We start from the raw sequence: 17776 nt of genomic DNA, 5'->3' as shown, positions 1-17776 counted from the left end.
CAGTTTTTGGTGTCGCGTGTTTGTGTATATATATATATATATATATATATATATATATATATATTCTGTCAGATCTTGCCTTTCTTGTGTCTGACTTTAAATTACTATAACTGTTTGTGGTTTAGTATGATTGATATAGGTATATTATATATTGCCTTCTTTGTGTCTGACTTTAAATTACTATAATTGTTCGTGTTCTAGTATGATTTCCCTGGAGATAGACGCTCCTACAGCCAAGGAATGTACCACTACAACTACCCAGCATCCCCTTCGCTCCATAATAAAATGGTAAGTCAACACTTTAAAGCATTTGTGAATGTGTTTAGCATGAAACACACCATTTGAAGCCTTATCAATAGAGAACCAGCAAATCATGTGACTGATAATTTGTATGTGCAAAAGATCAAGTGCACTAGCCTGGCTATTGAATGATGGAGACGGTGTAATTATCTGCTGTTATGAGTGTGATGCTCTGCGCTTTGCTGTGATTAGCGATGCCGTGATCAGCATGTGTCTGTCCTCACCTGTGTCTCGGTCTCCGTCTCTCCATCCGATGCTTTTGCGTGCTGTATGCTGCTGCTGGGTTTGACACACTGGGCTTTGCTGCTGCCTCACTGCACACATCAGGAGGACATTTTAGACGTGCAGCTTCAGAGGAACCTGGAGTACCTAGATCAGCAGGTAGGAGATTCAATGCTGACAGCACACATTAGCTCTCGTCCGAAACCTAGTGAGCTACTCAACTAAGTGATATGAAAAGAATATTAATTATGATTAAATCTCGAAAATTGATTATTAATGAAATTCCATTTTTAGTTAGGATGCTGCTTTAGAAAGCAGGCAGTAGACAGAGGCAGCTCACTAAGTTTTCGAACAGAGCTTTTGATTGTTGGCTTCACTTTAAAGAGACGATAGAGAACGGACTGATCGTTGTTTGGTTGCCCACTTCAAGACATAAACAACCATGTCATTAATGTAGTCACGGTCCTCTCAAACATTTTTCCTGTTCTCACTGTCTTCTCCTCTGTGTGTCAGTTCTCACACTGATTTGAAAGAGGTTTCTAATTTTATAACAGCTGCATGTTAACAGCAGCGGCTGCTATCTATGGCTTCTTCGTAGTTGTCACATGGGGAAGTTGTCACGAAGGGGTTATATCCCAGGAACTGTAACATAAATATGTTTTCTGTAGCAGTGAATGAAGGTGTGGAACCATCTCAAGGATGATCAGAAGAAATGGACAGCACCTGAGTTAAATATATGAGTGTCACAGCAAAGAGTCTGAATACTTAGGACCATGTGATATTTCAGTTTTTCTTTTTTAATAAATCTGCAAAAATGTCAACAATTCTGTGTTTTTCTGTCAATATGGGGTGCTGTGTGTACATTGAGGAAAAAAAATTTACTTAAATGATTTTAGCAAATGGCTGCAATATAACAAAGAGTGAAAAATTTAAGGGGGTCTGAATACTTTCCGTACCCACTGTATGTTGGTTTTGAAATCGTGATCAAAAAGTCTTAAATTATAATGCCTTTTGTCAGTTATGGGCAAATTGTCACATTTTAAATATTTTTGAAATTATTAATTCATTTCAGTAATTATTTTAATTACAATTTCTGTCAAAAATGAGATATTTCTCTGTTTAACCAGTTTTGCTGATTTATGAATTGTTTATTGTTTCATATTTTTACTGATTATATTTTTCGGATATGCCTGTTAAAGGATATTTGATGGCAGCCCTAGTGAAAAATAAATATATTTAAATGTATTTGAAATACATTTATGTTATGCTAAGTATACTACAAATACATTTACATATTTATGTGCTTAATAAAAAAAAAACCTGCAATTGTACTTTTAGTATACTGAACTGGTATAGGCTACTTTACCAGTCTGCTAAATTGAAACCACTAATTTTGTACTTAATGCACTTTAATTGTTCGGAAGTAGTGTTGAAGTCCAACTAAAGATATGCTGAAGTATATTTGATTATGCTAAAGTGGAACTATTGCAAGTATACTTCAGGTACACTTTAAGTATCTTAGATTTAAAGGCAGATATTATTAAAAGATCATGCAATCCTCATCAATGGAGACATTAAAACACATTTTAGGCTTATGAAGAAATAAATAAAGTAAAAAGTTTAATTAAACTTTTTTTTTATATCAGTAAGTCTCGGGCGATATTTCAGTGAATAGATTTGAACTATAACTTTTTTTTACTAGGGGAAACCAAAAGATTTCTATTTCAAATAAATGCTGTTATTTTGAACTTCCTTAGACCAAAGAATCTGAGAAAAGGTGAATCTAAAGTAAATTTACACAAAATAGGAAGCTGCACAGCCGTTTTAAACATTGATCATTGGAAATAATTCGATATTTAATTTTTTTTTTTTTTGATGGATCATGTGACTGAAGACTGGAGTAATGGCTGCTGAAAATTCAGAAAATCCATCACAGGAAAAAATTAATAAAATTTTTTGTAATTACATTTCACAATATTACTGTTTTTACTGTATTTTTCATCAAATACAGGTAATCACAGCCTTGGTGAGACTTGTTTCAGAAACATAAAAAAACCTTTACCGCACTAAACTTTTTAGCGGTAGTGTAATGACTTCAAAGTTAAAAAGTGTGAGAAAGTGTGAAAACTTGCCCCAGTGTGGACATTGCAAGTATAGATTCCATCAACGTCGGCCATACTCAAGGTCAGGCATATAGCCAGGTGAATGATGGTGTGTTTTGCCCTAGATGACAGATGGTGATCACCTAATCGGCATGGTAACCAGAATGGTTGAGCGTTCCTCTCCTCGAGCAAAACTATTCTCACAAGTAAGAGAGTCTAGACTCCTCTAGAGAGGCAGGCTGCTGTTCTACCTGCTATTCTTACGCTACTGAACCTCAGTTCAGCCTCTTTCTGGCAAAGTTAGGCTCAGACAAGGCTGTTCTGAGGTTGTGACGGAGCCTGCCTCTCTCTGTGCTTCCTGGTCGATGTGGCATGTTGGATGTTTTGATAGTGCTTCAGGTTTAAGTGAACTTAGCTTTAGCTTTAAAGCCTTAACCTTGAAGTTCAGCTATGAGAGCCACAATATTCAGTTTCTCTTTGGTTTTAAGATTTTTTGCTTTACTTTGTGTTTCTGAATCCCGCCATTTCCAGTGCTCGTTTCCCCAATATCACATCCTCTATTGTGTGGTCATTGTGTGTCTTGCTGTTGTCCTCTGTGTACAGTATGTGTCTTATCCACTCACGCCATCAAGCAAGAAAGCCATTTTCAGTGTATAGCCTTCACACGTTGGGGCTTATCATTGACACAGCATTTGGGATGGTTTTTGTTGCTGAATAATGCAAACGGCACATTGCAATGGCTAATATCTATTTACGGTATTTATTAATTTAAAAAGTGTTTGTATTTGTTTATTTTAATTGAGCAAATAAATTAATAACAATTGTAATTTTTATTAGTATCATTGTTTATTGTTCATTATACTATTATTTTAAATCTGTTTTTACTTTTGTCCGAAATCAAATTAAAAAAAGAAAAAGACTCACTTTCACTAATATTTCCATTTTATCCATTCTCTTTGATTATAGGTGCCTCCATTCCATGATGTGTATGGTGATCTACATCCCACACTGAAGCTTAATGAGATTGAGACCAGTGTAAGTCACTTTGTCTGATCAAAGACATCCATAAATGTACAACTTTATAAATGATTGTCATTCACATAACAGACCCATGAACAATTCATTTTGTCTCTGTACAGAAACTACTGGGCCGCTTGTGTGAGCAGAATCGACTTGTGAAAGAGCAGGAGGCTGTAGTTCATCGTTTGCGAATGGAAAAGGTACATTTGTTGCTTTTAAGAGTTCTCTAAAAAAAAAAGGTTCCTGGCTCAACATCAAATATAATATGAAATACTATTATAATATACTTTATTATAATATTAACAGAAATAATGCTTTATTAATTTATTATTTAACATTACATGATCAATTTATGCCTACAAATACTGCCCTTACTCACTTTTTACTCACTGTTTTCTGTAATATCCAGGACAGTCTAGAGGGGGTGCTGGTGGCCACACATCAGGAGATGGAGCTGTACAGGAGCCAGCCGCTGGCCATGGAGAAACTTCAGCTGAAGAAGGAGAGTCTACAAAACAAGCTGATTAACATCAGAGGAGAACTGTCTCAGGCCTCCAGTGTAAGAAACCAGACAATTTTACACTGTTATGAAAACACAATCTAAGCTAGTGAAATTGATTTGAATAAATGGTGTTATTTCATTTGTTAATTGTACTTCACAGGCCCTGACCACCACCCGTATGGAGTTCGAAGCACTAGAGGATGAAGTAAACAGCATCCATGGTGACCTGTGGGAACAGCTGAACGCTGGAGGGCAGGTATGATACTGACTTCACATTTGTCATCATCATCATTAGTTACCAGGAAACCTTGAACTCTGAAACTACAAGCCCTTAATGACTTCTGCCATCTTTCCATTTAGACAAATCATTTATTCATGAGCACATGCAATTATGGGTTTGCATCATGCGAATGACCTCCATTGCTTTCAGTACTGTCATGATCATTCTACATGATTGATTTACCTTGAGGGCATTACTGTAGTAAAAAGGTGACCTTGATGATACAGAATTAATTTGATTATTAAATTAAGATCCATAGCAATTATCTATTTAATGCAACAAGAAGTCCTCTGAATGGAAATTAATTATGCAATCAGTAATTGAACGGCATGTGATTCTCTCATTAATTATTAATAAGAATGAATATGCTTTAATGTAATGATCCTGACAGAGCTTCAATAATGCATGTGTCTTTTCTGTTTGAATCGCTTTCCTCCCAGAGTGAGCTGGTACACGGGCACATTCAGAAGGAGTTCTGGAGGGTTCAGGATGTTTTGGAGGGGCTGCACAAGAACAACCCGTCTCGTGGCACGGACACGGCCAAGCACAGAGGTCAGATGATCTGTTACTGCGCAGCGTCATGCATTATCTCTGTTTATTTGGGCACTTAGCAATGTGGTCCTGCAGAGCAGAAGAACAACTTCTTTCTGACCAGTTTCTGGTTATTAAATTTTTTAAATGCATGTTATTGATCTTATTGTGAGTGATTCTTCCATGCAGGCATATGTTTCATTTGTAAAATTGGCTCGTAATTTTTATAACCGGATCGTCCGGTGAAACGACATTCTTTTATGACATATGCTTCTCTTAAATGACTTTTCCAGTCATTTAGTCTACATAAACCCTGTTCCATTCTTGCAATCAACTGCAAGCTCACATTAAGATTTGCCCTCAGACTGTCCTGTATTTTCTATGTATAGAGCTGCAGTTTTCTTATGTAGAAGAATGTTGTGAGAAGAACATTATTTGCCTGCTGTTGCAGTTATGCTGCTGCAACGCTTTCATGCCGTGGGTGAGATGTGAAACAGGCTTAGTAATTGGGAAACAGATAAGCAGTGTCATTTGTTTTATAATTTGATTACTTTTTTGTTGGAATACAATTGCAGCAAAGTAGAGCATATTACAGGGAAGAATATTAGGTTACTTTTGACGTTGTGACATAGGTCCTTAACTCTATAATCTGTCTCTGTCCCCAGTAGCCAGTGGAGCATCCGGCTCTTTCAGCACAAACAGTCCTGCGAGTCCCTTGAGTTCAGTGAGTCTGACGAGTCCTCTCAGCCCCTTCTCTCCTGTCCCTGGCTCTCAGGCCTCTCCCACTAAACAGCTGGCCACAGAGGTATTTCACACAGCATTATTCTTCAATGAAAGACTGTCTTACTCGTTACAGTGTACAGAATACAATACAGCAGCATATACTGTACCAGATAATTTAATTTAAATGCAGAAGGGGATATCAAATTGTTCTGCTTCTAATTAAATCAAGTCTGATCATAGGACTCGCTACTTTCGTTTATCCTGAATTGTTCCTGATTCAAAATAAATTAGATTTGCTGTACTATGCTCATTTAAAGAAACCTCTAACCGTAGTCTACTGCCATTGAGTTGTGGTGATAATTTCAAAAGACTTTTATTTTGTTAAGATGCCATAGTAGAGTGCAACAGTTATGGAAGTAAAAATCCCATTCATTTTCTCCATAGGGAATACATTTTGAATTGAGTTCCGAGGATGTTAATTGATGTTATATGCATTTAAATCATCAGCCTGCATTAATTCAACTTATTTTGTAAATAATCATGTTTAACAGTGGAATTCCTGGTGAAATACTACATTGCCCATGATTCTGCGGAGAAATTGTCATCAATTGGAGAATCTAAAAAAATAAACTGCAGCCTAAGCATCCGCGCACTGCCATAAATCACTGCAAATTATATAATAATGGGAGTCAGTCTCCCTACACTCTCAAACTATTGAAATATTTGGATGCATAATTTGTATATTTTGAAATAAATGTTAAATATGCTGTTTCTATATACATAATTAGAATATTTAGATCAAGAGTTGTATATATTTTCATCATTTTCAGTTTGATTATATCCTTCACAATGCTTCATAGGACTGTAGTTCTTTCCCTCATTAAGGCTGTTAAGTAGACAGTCTTGCACCTTTGTCTTTTGTCTGATTTTCAATTTCTTTTCCCCTTCAAATCAAAGTTTGTAATCTTTTGATTCACCTTGTAGCTGTTTGGTTTGTTTCATGGCTTATAACTCCTAAACAAACACTTTTTAAATATCCCTATGGACAAAATGAATGAGACAAATGCTCTATTGGCTTGTTAGCATAAGATAAAGCACAAAAAAGCTTAATCAGGAGTTGAATAAATCTAACTGCAATGATGATTAAATGATCTGAAATGGGATTCAAAGATTATTTCCAGTCTAATACCTGTTTTAATGTATTTTTAATATTCGTTTTTTTGTTGTTGTTGTTACTTAGTTGTAGTCACTCTTAAACGCTTGGTTGTGCATGTTTGTTAGTAATCATAGGTGACCCACTCCCACAGTGACACACTACCAAAATATACCCAGAGTTTTACGCTTTTTAACCGCTTTTTAAGAGTTTTAACCGTTTCTGGTTTCTAGCACATGCTGTTTATTTAAAAGAATCAGCTCCTGACTGAACTGCACATTTCCATATTAAAACTGATGGCCAAAGCCTTATAAACTAGCTCAGAGTTGCCTTTGCTAGCAGAAATTGCTAGCAAAAAACCGCAAAGTACATGTGTGGGTCATGTGCAGGTCAGTGTTTATTAGTGGTTGTGGTGAGGGATCCATGTCTATATGCATCCCATGATTCTCTCCGCCCTCCACCTGGCTTAGTCACTCTTGATGCACAGCTCTCTCTCTGCTTCTCCATCCCTTCTCTTCTCTCCTCCTCCCTGCCCTTCTTTCTTTCCCTATCCATATATTTTACTCTCTCTTCCCAACTTCCTGTTTTTTATTTTCCCTTCGACAGGAGGTTGGTCCTCCACGACCTCCACTTCCTAAATCTTACCAGCCCCTGGAGTCCTCCCAGTCCTTTCCCCCCTCTGTTCCTCCCCTACCCTTAGACAGCAATGCCTGGCTGCGCAGCATGGGCCCCCATTCAGGCATCCATCAGGAAGGCAACAAGGATGACGAAGAATTCCATAGCAGAAAGGTACCTCAGAGAGGCGGCCGCACTACGAGAACGAGGAATTGTACTTCCACTTTGTCCATTTTCACGCCATGATCATTTTTCCAACGTCAACAGCATCTTTCTTTCACCTGGACTTATTAACTTCATTACTTCCGTTTCTTTCCATTTCATTTCATGTTTGCTGTTACATATTTATGATTTTGTCATACATTACTTTATCTCAAACGAAACGCCATCATAATATAACATATGTTGTAAGATATAGCAAATATTGGTATAAATCAATCAGATAGAGTAGCTTGTCACAATTTTCCCCTCCAACGTGTGTGTGTGTGGTAGACAGATCAAGTTTCTTCATATACACACTTGTGTAGTTGCCCCATTTCTGTCCTTAGTACCCGTTTTATTTGCGCTTGCTTTTGTCTGTGCTAGTGTTGCATTTATTCAAGCTGGTGACAGCATGCTGTGATGTGTAAAAATGCTTCCATTGCTTTTATTTATAGTCATGTTTGCCTCAACAACCTCATGTATTTACAGGCTGCGATTCATCACGCTGTTGAGCAACCTGTAGAAGCCCCCACTGTGCCCCATGCTGATTTTTTTATTTATTTTTATTTATTTTTTTTAAGTGGTTTTCTCATTGAAAAATATAGGTATTGGATTGCTAAAGGCATTTAATATACGGTAAATAAATAATAATATGAAACCAATGAGAATGGAATCAGATTAAAAGGATCTGTTAAGAATCAAATAACTTTTTTTTTATGGCTGGTTTTAATTACAACAGAAATTCCGTTAGCAATCCTGTACATTCTTTAGGATATTTTTACTAGGGTTTACGTTTGCTATGTTCTGTTCCAGCACAACTACAACTCACAAGGAGAAAAGATCAACGACTTTGATGCAGAATCCAACCAGAATAAAGGTATGAAGAAAAAAGGGCTCACATTTTTCTTGACCTTTCCTGAATATATGAAGTTAATTATATTATGGAATATTATGCTTATAGTATGGACAACTGAAAAACTCAGAACTCAGAAAACTCGATTTTATTGCCTTGCAATGGCACCGGTCTAAAAAACGTAGTTTATAATTGACTTTTTCCTTGCAGTTAGAATTGTTCCACCCAGGACCAAGTTGCCTTCACAAGACAAGAACAATTCTGATGGCGTCCAACGAAGAAATGGGAAGGTGTCCAATGGTCACATTTCCAGAGTAAGTTAAATCTGTGTTAGTACATAGTTTGTTTCTAATAGTAGTTCCACATTTATAAGAAAATATGAAGAACTATAAAATATAACCAGTACCATTAGTTTCAATCAATATAAATGAGTAACAGATTCAAATTATGGGTTCAGATTCAGTATGTATAGGACTAGGTGGCATTATAGGTAATCTTTTATGATTGCAGCATGTAATGGTGTTGTATGTGTGTCCCAGGAGAGGCCAAAGAGTGCGGTGTTCCCCGCAGAGGTAAAGTCTAAAATGAGTGTGGAGGAACAGAATGAGAGGATACGAAGAAACCAGAGCAGCTCCGTCAGAGACAAGAGGCGCAGCCTCAACCTCTCCAGCAATCAGAACATTGATGGCTACAAATCTTCTACTAACTACAGAGTGGTTAGTGGCATACTGTTAAACATCTTTTTTTCTCTCTCTGTACTGGAAGAGTGACTTGTTATTGTAAGACTGGCTGGTTATCAGTGCACCTAATTATTACCAGTAGCTCATGGTTTTGAGACACAACAGGCAAAACACTAGGAAAACCAGTTAGATTTTGTTCTTGACATTCTGTGCCATGAGATTTTGTGCTATTTTTGCTTTAGACTAGTGGAAAGAAAACATCCAGAATACACACTTATGTGTTTATTTTTTACACTTTATTTTCTTCTGTAGATTTGAATTAGATATTTCATATTACAGTAAATAACATACATAATGTAATATATATCATGTATAACATATATAACATTAACTCGTCAACAAAATGAAACAGGAATTTTGACCCTGGCTTTATCCAGGTACAATAGTCTTAGCATGCTATGCTAAACTTTGACCAATTTACCTGTTGTGTCTTGCCTTAATTCTTATTCCTACTATTTATAAGGGTCAGATCATTAAGGCACTTAACTTTTCACAGGGGAAAAAAATCTAATAAAAGTCCAATAAAAAAATGTAAACTTGAAATTTGCTTGAAAAGTAGCAAGACAGCAGAATATATTATTGATATATTCTAAATATTATAATAATGAATACATTTATTGGGTGCCATAAAGTATATGCTTAAAACAAGAAAGAATATTTTTCATTTGTCTTACACCATTGAGAAATAGTTTTATGAAACCATTTTGCAGTGTATTAAGTCACGCCAAGCATTGAGCCAGTTGTTCTTCCTGATATCCAGGTGCGGAGGAGAGTAACAGCTGATGAGGTGGATATTAAGGATCTTGAGGCGGCCGTGAGGGGAGAAGGTGTGGAGTCACCCAGGCAGGAAATTGCTCGTCTGCGACGATTGGTGGAACCGGAACACTATGACCTGGATCTCAACAAAGAGGTTAGAAGTCACTGCACATTGCACAATGAACAACCGTTTTTGTTGTACATTGTCCAGTTGTTTAATAATGGCTGATGTGAAAGATATGCAAGGACATATGTGTCATTGTTTCTCTAGTTGTCCATGCCGGATAAAGTCCTGATCCCTGAGCGATACTTGGACATTGAGCCCAGTACACCACTCAGCCCAGAAGAGCTGCGGGAGAAACGGAAGAAAGTTGAAAGAATCAAGACACTGATTGCCAAATCAAAGTATGATGCACATCATGCCCTCATCCACTGCACACTGAGTACCCTTTATTTTGTTTTTGTTCTGTCCATCCAAACCCTTTGTTGTTATGCCATAAACCATACCATACTTGCTGAACAACTTAGGGACTGTCAAACTTCTAAAATGAGATCAAGCTGTCAAAATACAAGTATAAGAAAACACCATAAAAGTCCAAAAGTTTACTTTTGTGTTCTTTGGAAAACAGGTTACAGGTTTGGTTTGGAACAACATTAAGTTAACCTTGGCAGAATTTCCTCAGTACTTGAAAAGATGACTTTAATTACATCTGAGGATATATATCTTTTTTTTATTGAATATTAATATCCTGTCTGTCTTTCTCCAGCTTGCAAAATGTGGTGCCGGTGTTGGACGGGCCAGTGGAGGGAACCAGTAACCCAGAGCAGCAGCTTCAGGAGCAGGAGAAGCGCATAGAGATTTCTTGTGCTCTGGCTGCCGAGGCCTCCCGCCGTAGCCGGCTGCTCTCCGGTGAGGAAGCCTGCCGCCCTGAGGAGCCTGGGCGAGCTGTGACCCCACCTGTCTGACCCTCATGCCCTTTCAATGTCACATGCTCCTCAATGTCCTCAATGCACACTTCACCACACTTCAGTGCTGAGGTTGCACTTTAATTAGAGTTGTTTTTTGACTTAGTTGAATTGTTAAATTTGTTATTTAGCAGAAGAAAATGATAATATGAATGATTATATGAATTATTTTTATTATCACAATCTGTTTCAGAATTCACAACACATTTATAAAACTTTTAGATAACATCTAGATGTGTGACCTCGGTACTGAAGCACACTGTCTAGTTCCATCTAGATTCACTGGGGAACTGCTCTAGAGTGAGATTTTACTCAGTTTAATGACTATGAATATATTCAGGTTTGTTATCACTAAACATCAGAACATATATAAATTGACAAAGGCAGAGAGGACAAACATCAGTATAGAGAGATTTTAAAAAATACAGTATATATATATTTTTATTCATCATGCCTTTGATCTCAGTTTCTTGATTAAGATTTATGGACAACCAAAATGCAAAAAAAATAATAATTTTAAAATCATGCATTGGACTTTCCTTCATAGTTTTCTTTCATTTCATTCCATATTTTTGATAGTCAAAAATTCAATTAGCAAGGATTAATTTTGCCTTGTGGCTCTGTGAGAGGACAGTATATATAGCTACCTCTCTGTCCCACAATTCCTATTTCATTTGCTTCATGGCATATGTTTTCTTTTGACATTTTTTCCCCCCCATAATTTCACTGCATTGCAGCCCAGTGTGTCCCCAGTCCCCCTGCCTCCCCAACCAGCCTGGTCCCTCCCCCTTCTGCTGACTCCTCTGACTCCTCCCACATCATGAAGGTGTGAAGGTGAGTCCCGCCCACTGCACAACAATCCCCGCCCCTTCCTTTCACTTCCTGTTCCTCACACAAACTTTCTTTCTAGTCCTGCTCATTACTGCCCTTGCTTTCTTTTACTTTTTGTAGAGCAAGAAATAAAATGACACAGATTATTGAGGCCATTACACCACCCTGTTTTACTAGAAAAATATGCCGATATGGAGAAAACATTGCAGCGAAAATTCTTGATCTTAAATAACTGCATATTTGTGGCTATTCCACAAACAGCTCTTACAAATGTGTCGACTGGCTTTCATTCTGTATAATTAGCATCATTTCCAATGATTAAGTCTTAACAGAGACTAAACAGACAAACATAAACATAACATCTGCTATCAGCTCATGGCAAAAAAGTCAACCATGATCAAAACCATGTGACAAGAATTTTAAAAAGGCAATGCTGGTGTTAGAAACTGCACATTTGGATCATGTTGATCGTATTGCAGTGGACTTTCATAAACACTAAATTTCTCTTGTGGTTCATAAACAGTTCATTAAAGACAATTTCCACCTGTCAGAAGCATACTTGACACAAGTATACAAACACCGATGCAAATGTTTAGCCATTCACATTGCAAAAGCGCAACCATTTTTCAGTTTTTCTGAGTTCTTGAGTTCAAAAGACTCACGTGGGTAATAAAGTGTGCCATTAAGCCAGATAGTATTATTCAGGTAGCTATTTTTATAAACATGTAAACTTTAACTATATAGGCCCTGTCACAAATGGTGTGTTTAATGTAACTCGGTAGTTCTAAACCAAGGCAGCAAACTTCCAAGGGGGCTTCAAGATGACTTTAAAATAATAAATATCTTAATTTTTAGTAGTTTTATTCACACCATAAACAACTTTTTTTTGTCATGTAAATTCATTTAATCCTATAACTCCATGGGCATTTTTATAATATAATTTTTTTTCTAGTTATTTCAAGCTCTAAATTATTTAAGCGGGTAGCAATTATGAATGCTTTGCATTCTCAATACACCCTTTTGCCAGACCCACACTGATGTGGCCTTCCAGCACACCACTACCCAGAAGTCTGTGTAGCCAAGTGCAGACCACATGACTGAGAATGCCATCTGGGACAGAGACATTCTTTTCAAATTGTTTCTTCTCTATGACAGAAAAATGTTCCATATAAGAAAATAATTCACACTCATGTCTAATAAAGCGTCACCTTGATGGTGGCACATTTCGCATTATCAATTGCAGTCTGATACATTATGCATTTTCTTCACCCAGAAATGAACATGCTGTAATCAATAACTCACCCTCTTGACACTCTGACCCTGTATGACTTTCTTCTGTGGATTACAAAATGATCAATAATAAAAGTCTGTCGGGTTCAATATTGTTTCAGACACGTACACTCACTTCATTTGGACTAAAAGAGTTGAAATCTTCTTTAAAAAATATTTTTTTGTGTTCCACAGAAGAAAGTAATTCATATAAGTTTGGAACGACATGTCATAAGTAAATGGTGACATTTTTGAAGATTCTGTCATTAATTACTCACCCTCATGTCGTTCCAAACCTAAGACCTTCGTTCATCTTCAGAACACAAATTAAGATATTTTTATGAAATCCGAGAGCTTTCTGACCCTGCATAGACGGCAACACAACTGACACCTTCAAGACCAGAAAGGAAGTAAGGACATCTTTAAAATAGTCCATGTGACATCAGAGGTTCAACCATGATTTTATGAAGCTACGAGAATACTTTGAGCACAACGAAAACAAAAATAACTTTATTCAACAATTTTTTCTTATCCCTAGTACTATGATGCATGTGTGTGTGGTGCTGCTGACACAGGAGCCGGTGTTCTGACGTAGAACCCGGATGTGTTGCACCTTGTTTACAAGCAGAAGACGACGCACACATGCGTCGTGGCGCTCTTGTGAACGCGTGTCGAAGACTGACACGGAAGAGAAAAATTGTTGAATAAAGTTGATATTTTTGTTTTCTTCACACACAAAAAGTATTCTCGTAGCTTCATAAAATTAAGGTTGAAACACTGATGTCACATGGACTATATTAACAATATATTGTCCATATTGTCCTGACTACCTTTGTGGGCCTTGAACGTGGTTGTTCCATTGCTGTCTATGCAGGGTCAGAAAGCTCTCGGATTTCATCAAAATTATCTTAATCTGTGTTCTGAAGATGAACAAAAGTTTACGGGTTTGGAACGACATGAGGGTGAGTAATGACAGAACTTTCATTTTTGGGTGAACTATCCCTTTAAGCATTTCTAGATACATTCACATTCTTGTATAGCGTGGACCTTATAATAATGTCTTGTTTGTGAAAAACGTTCAGCAGAAGTTCTTTGAACAGAAGAAATACGACAGTCTCTGACGATACATTTGTTCTCCTCTTCTCTTTGTTCTCTCTCTTCTTCTCCCATTTTCCCAGCTCAAGCTCTTGCAGCTGTCAAATTTGACGATGAACCCTTCTGAGTGTCCAGCAGACAAAGAAAAGATGGGAAAAAAACCCACTGAACACCAAGAACATATGTTTTGCCTCTGCCAAACATTGTATTTCTTTCGATTACTTACACAACACCATGCAGAGAAATATTTCAAAATGTTTGGATGTTTGCAGAGGGCTGTTCACGAGCGAGGTTATCTGCCTCCCCATCTCCTCGCAATCCTCATTCGGAGTGTGTAACCCACGGCAGAACTACGTAATTCAATTTATCATCGCTTTTGACTTGGTTTCGGAGGATGGCAGTCATATTATAAAAGCTACAAACTAGCCAGGAAGTGGACGATGTTTACAGATTCATATCTACTCTCGGTCACATTACTGACTGGAGTACATACAGCAGATTCATACTACAAATGCTGGGTACAGCTGCTCAGGGCGGATTCTGCAGACACAAGCATGTTTGTGACTGGAAAGAGCGTGACGGAGATCGAGATGCGACCAGAGGAAAATAGCCATGCTTGAGGAAGTTGAAAAAAACAGACCAAGGACTACGGCAAAGTTGTCAAAGCTCAGTTTATCTGCAAGTCATCAGAAAGAAAGATTCGGAACCGCTGGTATGATAATTAGCTGTGTTCAGAACACAAGCCGCAATCAACCCCTGAGGATTTACGAACGGAACTCAGTAGGAATCTGGAGCAATCGTAGACTGTTGATGAATCCGTTGTTGTCTTGATCCAAAGGATGTTGGCATTGGGCACTTCCCCTCCATCATCTTTAAGGCCAGACTCACTGTGACTCCTCCTGGCCTCCTCTTTTCCCACAATCCTCTCCAGTTTCACGATAGGGCTTGAGAACCCTCTTCCCGTCAATGTTGCAGTCTCTCAAACCATTGTCAGGCCTTTAAGTACCGTGTGTATCTATAAAGAAAGCATATATATTGATATGACTATTACTCTAATCTTTGCATCAAAGCCATGTGGACTCATCATAGTGCTTTTACTGCTAGGACAGTAGTTACCAAATAATGGTACCTAAATACTTGTGAGTGTGTGTGGTAGATTAATGAGAAGAGAAAGCCGAACCATTGGAAGTGTCCTTAGAGTTGTAAGTCTGCTTGTTGAAACAATGCGTGTTCATGCGAGGCCAGCAACTTGCATTACAGCCTGTGTATATACTGATGGTAAATTATGTAACCTGTTGCCCCAACAGAATATCAAAGCCCTTATTTGTGGATCGTTGTGCCATTTGGAGATTCATTTGGCTGTTTCTTTTCTGCTGTGGCACGGTTTTTGTGTAAATATAGATTGACATGGAATTAAATGGAACAATATTTTGGATTATTTTTCTATCACTGGTAATTACCTCTGTAATCAAGCAGCTTGATTATAATGTATCGTAAAGTAAAGAACAATTTGCCAAACCATATTAATCTCCTGTTTTGTACTTTGAGGTGATTTTTCCCCTAAACCTCTAAAATGCCATGCAAGTTGTTAGCCCATACTGTGCTTTCTGCTTGTCTTTTTTTAACGTGAAATTAGTCTAACTCTTGACTAAACACTGGCCTCAGCTTGTGTATGATCTGTTTTGTTAGAATTTGTTTGACGGAACTCTTCCGTCGAGAAAAGTCACGGAAATCATGTTGTACCCCTGAATCAAGCTAAAACACCGTATGAGATCTGGAAAAATGAATAACGCTCCACAGAAGCAGATTAGCCATCATCACTTTTAAGCAAAAACAGCCCTGAAGGGAAAGACAGAGATATATTTTTTATCATTTTTCAGTAAGAGGAAAACAATATCAATGCATTGCATATTTTTCTATGTATAAAATGAGGTTTGATTGGTTACATTTGTAAAATTATTAAAGAGAGTTTTGATCTGATATATTATGGAGATACTGATCGAGGCTGATATATTTTTAATTTATTGACTGAAACGTTGCAGCATTCTTTTGAAGGCCTTGTTTAAAAGTCACTTTAAGTGTTTTGTACGTAACTGGACAAAATGTTCAAAGTTGCAGTTGGACAGTCAAAGCAGAAATGTCTAATATTTGATAAAAAAAAAAAAACATGTAGCATATAAAGTGGGATTAACTACAGTAAGTCAAAATAAGCACATTGGTCTGTGTAAATATTTTAAAATCAAAACACTGTATGTCTTCATATTTACCGTAACTAATGCTATTTTAAGGGAAAAAATGAGACTGCTTGAGCTATGCAAATCAAACAAAATAATACTTAATGTGCTTGCTTTAGAAGTACCCTCATGCAATAAAGTGAATGTATTTAAAACCTTCTTTTGTAATTAAAAATCTTCATTTGTTCGTATCACTTTTCTTCAGTAGTTTGTACGTTCATAATTGTATTCCGACACTGTTCACTCATTTCATGTGAATCTACTGTGAATGATAAACAAGAAAAAATATCTATAATGCAAATGTTATTAATGTGTTACTTGCAGGGTCCAAAAAGCATTATTTTTCAACCTTAAACAGAGAACAGCCAAAGTTATCTTTCACATGTCATTGCAAATATGCAAATCCCAGAGGTAGACAGGGTTACTCTGTATTGCAAGATAAGTTACAACAGAAGCTCTTTTCAGCAGCTTGTGAGGTAAACTAAATTAATTACAGCAAAATTAAGCCTATTTATTACAAAAGTGTGACGCCTTAATCTTGTTTTGGCAGTTGGAAATGGAATAAGCCACAATCAAACCCATAGTGTTGAGCCAAAAGTCAGTCAATTCAACATTCCAACACGTTTTCACAAAAATCTCAACCGCGTATTTATGACCACAATTGTTACTGGGCCATTTGTAACGTTTCTTCTAAAAAAAATCAAGCTTTGTGTTGAATATTTGCTTTATTTATTTTACATTTGCGTTTAATTTGGGGATGAGACTTCACTGGAAAGCGACTATAAATTCGGTGTGTTTTGACAATAACAACACAACCACAAAGTGAAAGCCAAGAAAATGTGTCAGCGGTATGTCATATGGTGCTAATAAAAGTATTAAGACTTTATGTTGTGAAGAAGAGTTGGTTGTTTATATAGACAGTTCACTTTGTTGCATTTGTTAAACACCGGATAGGATGAATGAGTGGATAAAGTGAAAAGGTATTTGTGTAATAGAAAATAAAGAGATTGTTGGAGATTGTTTTAATAGACAGCAGGAGAGGAATGGGTTGTGGTTGAGGTAAAAAAAAAAGTTGGTATTGGTACTGACTGTGAGCTACATTATATGCTCATTTAAGGTCTCTTCATCAAATAAATACATTTGTGGACATAAATTGATTTTAGTTAAAATAATTTTTTTATTTGTATATAACACTGCAATAATTACAGTATAATTGCATAAGTCTTTCAAGATTCTCTACACTTGATAACAGAGACACAAGATGGCAGCAGTTGTGTTTGCATGAATAAAAGAGAGTGAATCTGTGGTGTGATACAAAATGAAGGCAGCTTTGGTTTCAGACTGATATTATGGCATTGCCATGGGCAAAAGAGAATATTAGTC

General features: G+C 37.0%; 1 protein-coding gene across 8 annotated transcripts in view; it reads left to right on the top strand.

Annotated features, from left to right (window-relative positions):
* Positions 1 to 16548, top strand: part of plekha6 (pleckstrin homology domain containing, family A member 6) — a 104960-nt gene extending 88412 nt beyond the window's left edge. For 3 of the 8 annotated variants that reach the window (XM_016240666.1, XM_016240304.1, XM_016240593.1), the window contains 18 exons: positions 202 to 288; positions 628 to 681; positions 2750 to 2830; positions 3591 to 3659; positions 3764 to 3844; positions 4054 to 4203; positions 4307 to 4402; positions 4867 to 4978; positions 5623 to 5762; positions 7440 to 7622; positions 8463 to 8526; positions 8713 to 8816; positions 9042 to 9218; positions 10003 to 10152; positions 10270 to 10403; positions 10766 to 10908; positions 11702 to 11798; positions 14243 to 16548. In XM_016240666.1, the coding sequence (XP_016096152.1) occupies positions 202 to 288; positions 628 to 681; positions 2750 to 2830; positions 3591 to 3659; positions 3764 to 3844; positions 4054 to 4203; positions 4307 to 4402; positions 4867 to 4978; positions 5623 to 5762; positions 7440 to 7622; positions 8463 to 8526; positions 8713 to 8816; positions 9042 to 9218; positions 10003 to 10152; positions 10270 to 10403; positions 10766 to 10908; positions 11702 to 11796 (1920 nt within the window). In that variant the 3' untranslated portion in view covers positions 11797 to 11798; positions 14243 to 16548. The remainder of the gene's footprint in view (positions 1 to 201; positions 289 to 627; positions 682 to 2749; positions 2831 to 3590; positions 3660 to 3763; positions 3845 to 4053; positions 4204 to 4306; positions 4403 to 4866; positions 4979 to 5622; positions 5763 to 7439; positions 7623 to 8462; positions 8527 to 8712; positions 8817 to 9041; positions 9219 to 10002; positions 10153 to 10269; positions 10404 to 10765; positions 10909 to 11701; positions 11799 to 14242) is intronic. The other 5 variants (XM_016240378.1, XM_016240452.1, XM_016240514.1 and 2 more) reach the window with 5 other exon arrangements.
* The last annotated feature ends 1228 nt before the right edge of the window (positions 16549 to 17776 follow it).

The sequence above is a fragment of the Sinocyclocheilus grahami genome, unplaced genomic scaffold (genome assembly GCF_001515645.1).
Source record: "Sinocyclocheilus grahami isolate Dianchi unplaced genomic scaffold, SAMN03320097.WGS_v1.1 scaffold3.1, whole genome shotgun sequence".
NCBI classification, from domain to species: domain Eukaryota; kingdom Metazoa; phylum Chordata; class Actinopteri; order Cypriniformes; family Cyprinidae; genus Sinocyclocheilus; species Sinocyclocheilus grahami.
This window is presented reverse-complemented; position numbering and strand designations above follow the sequence as displayed.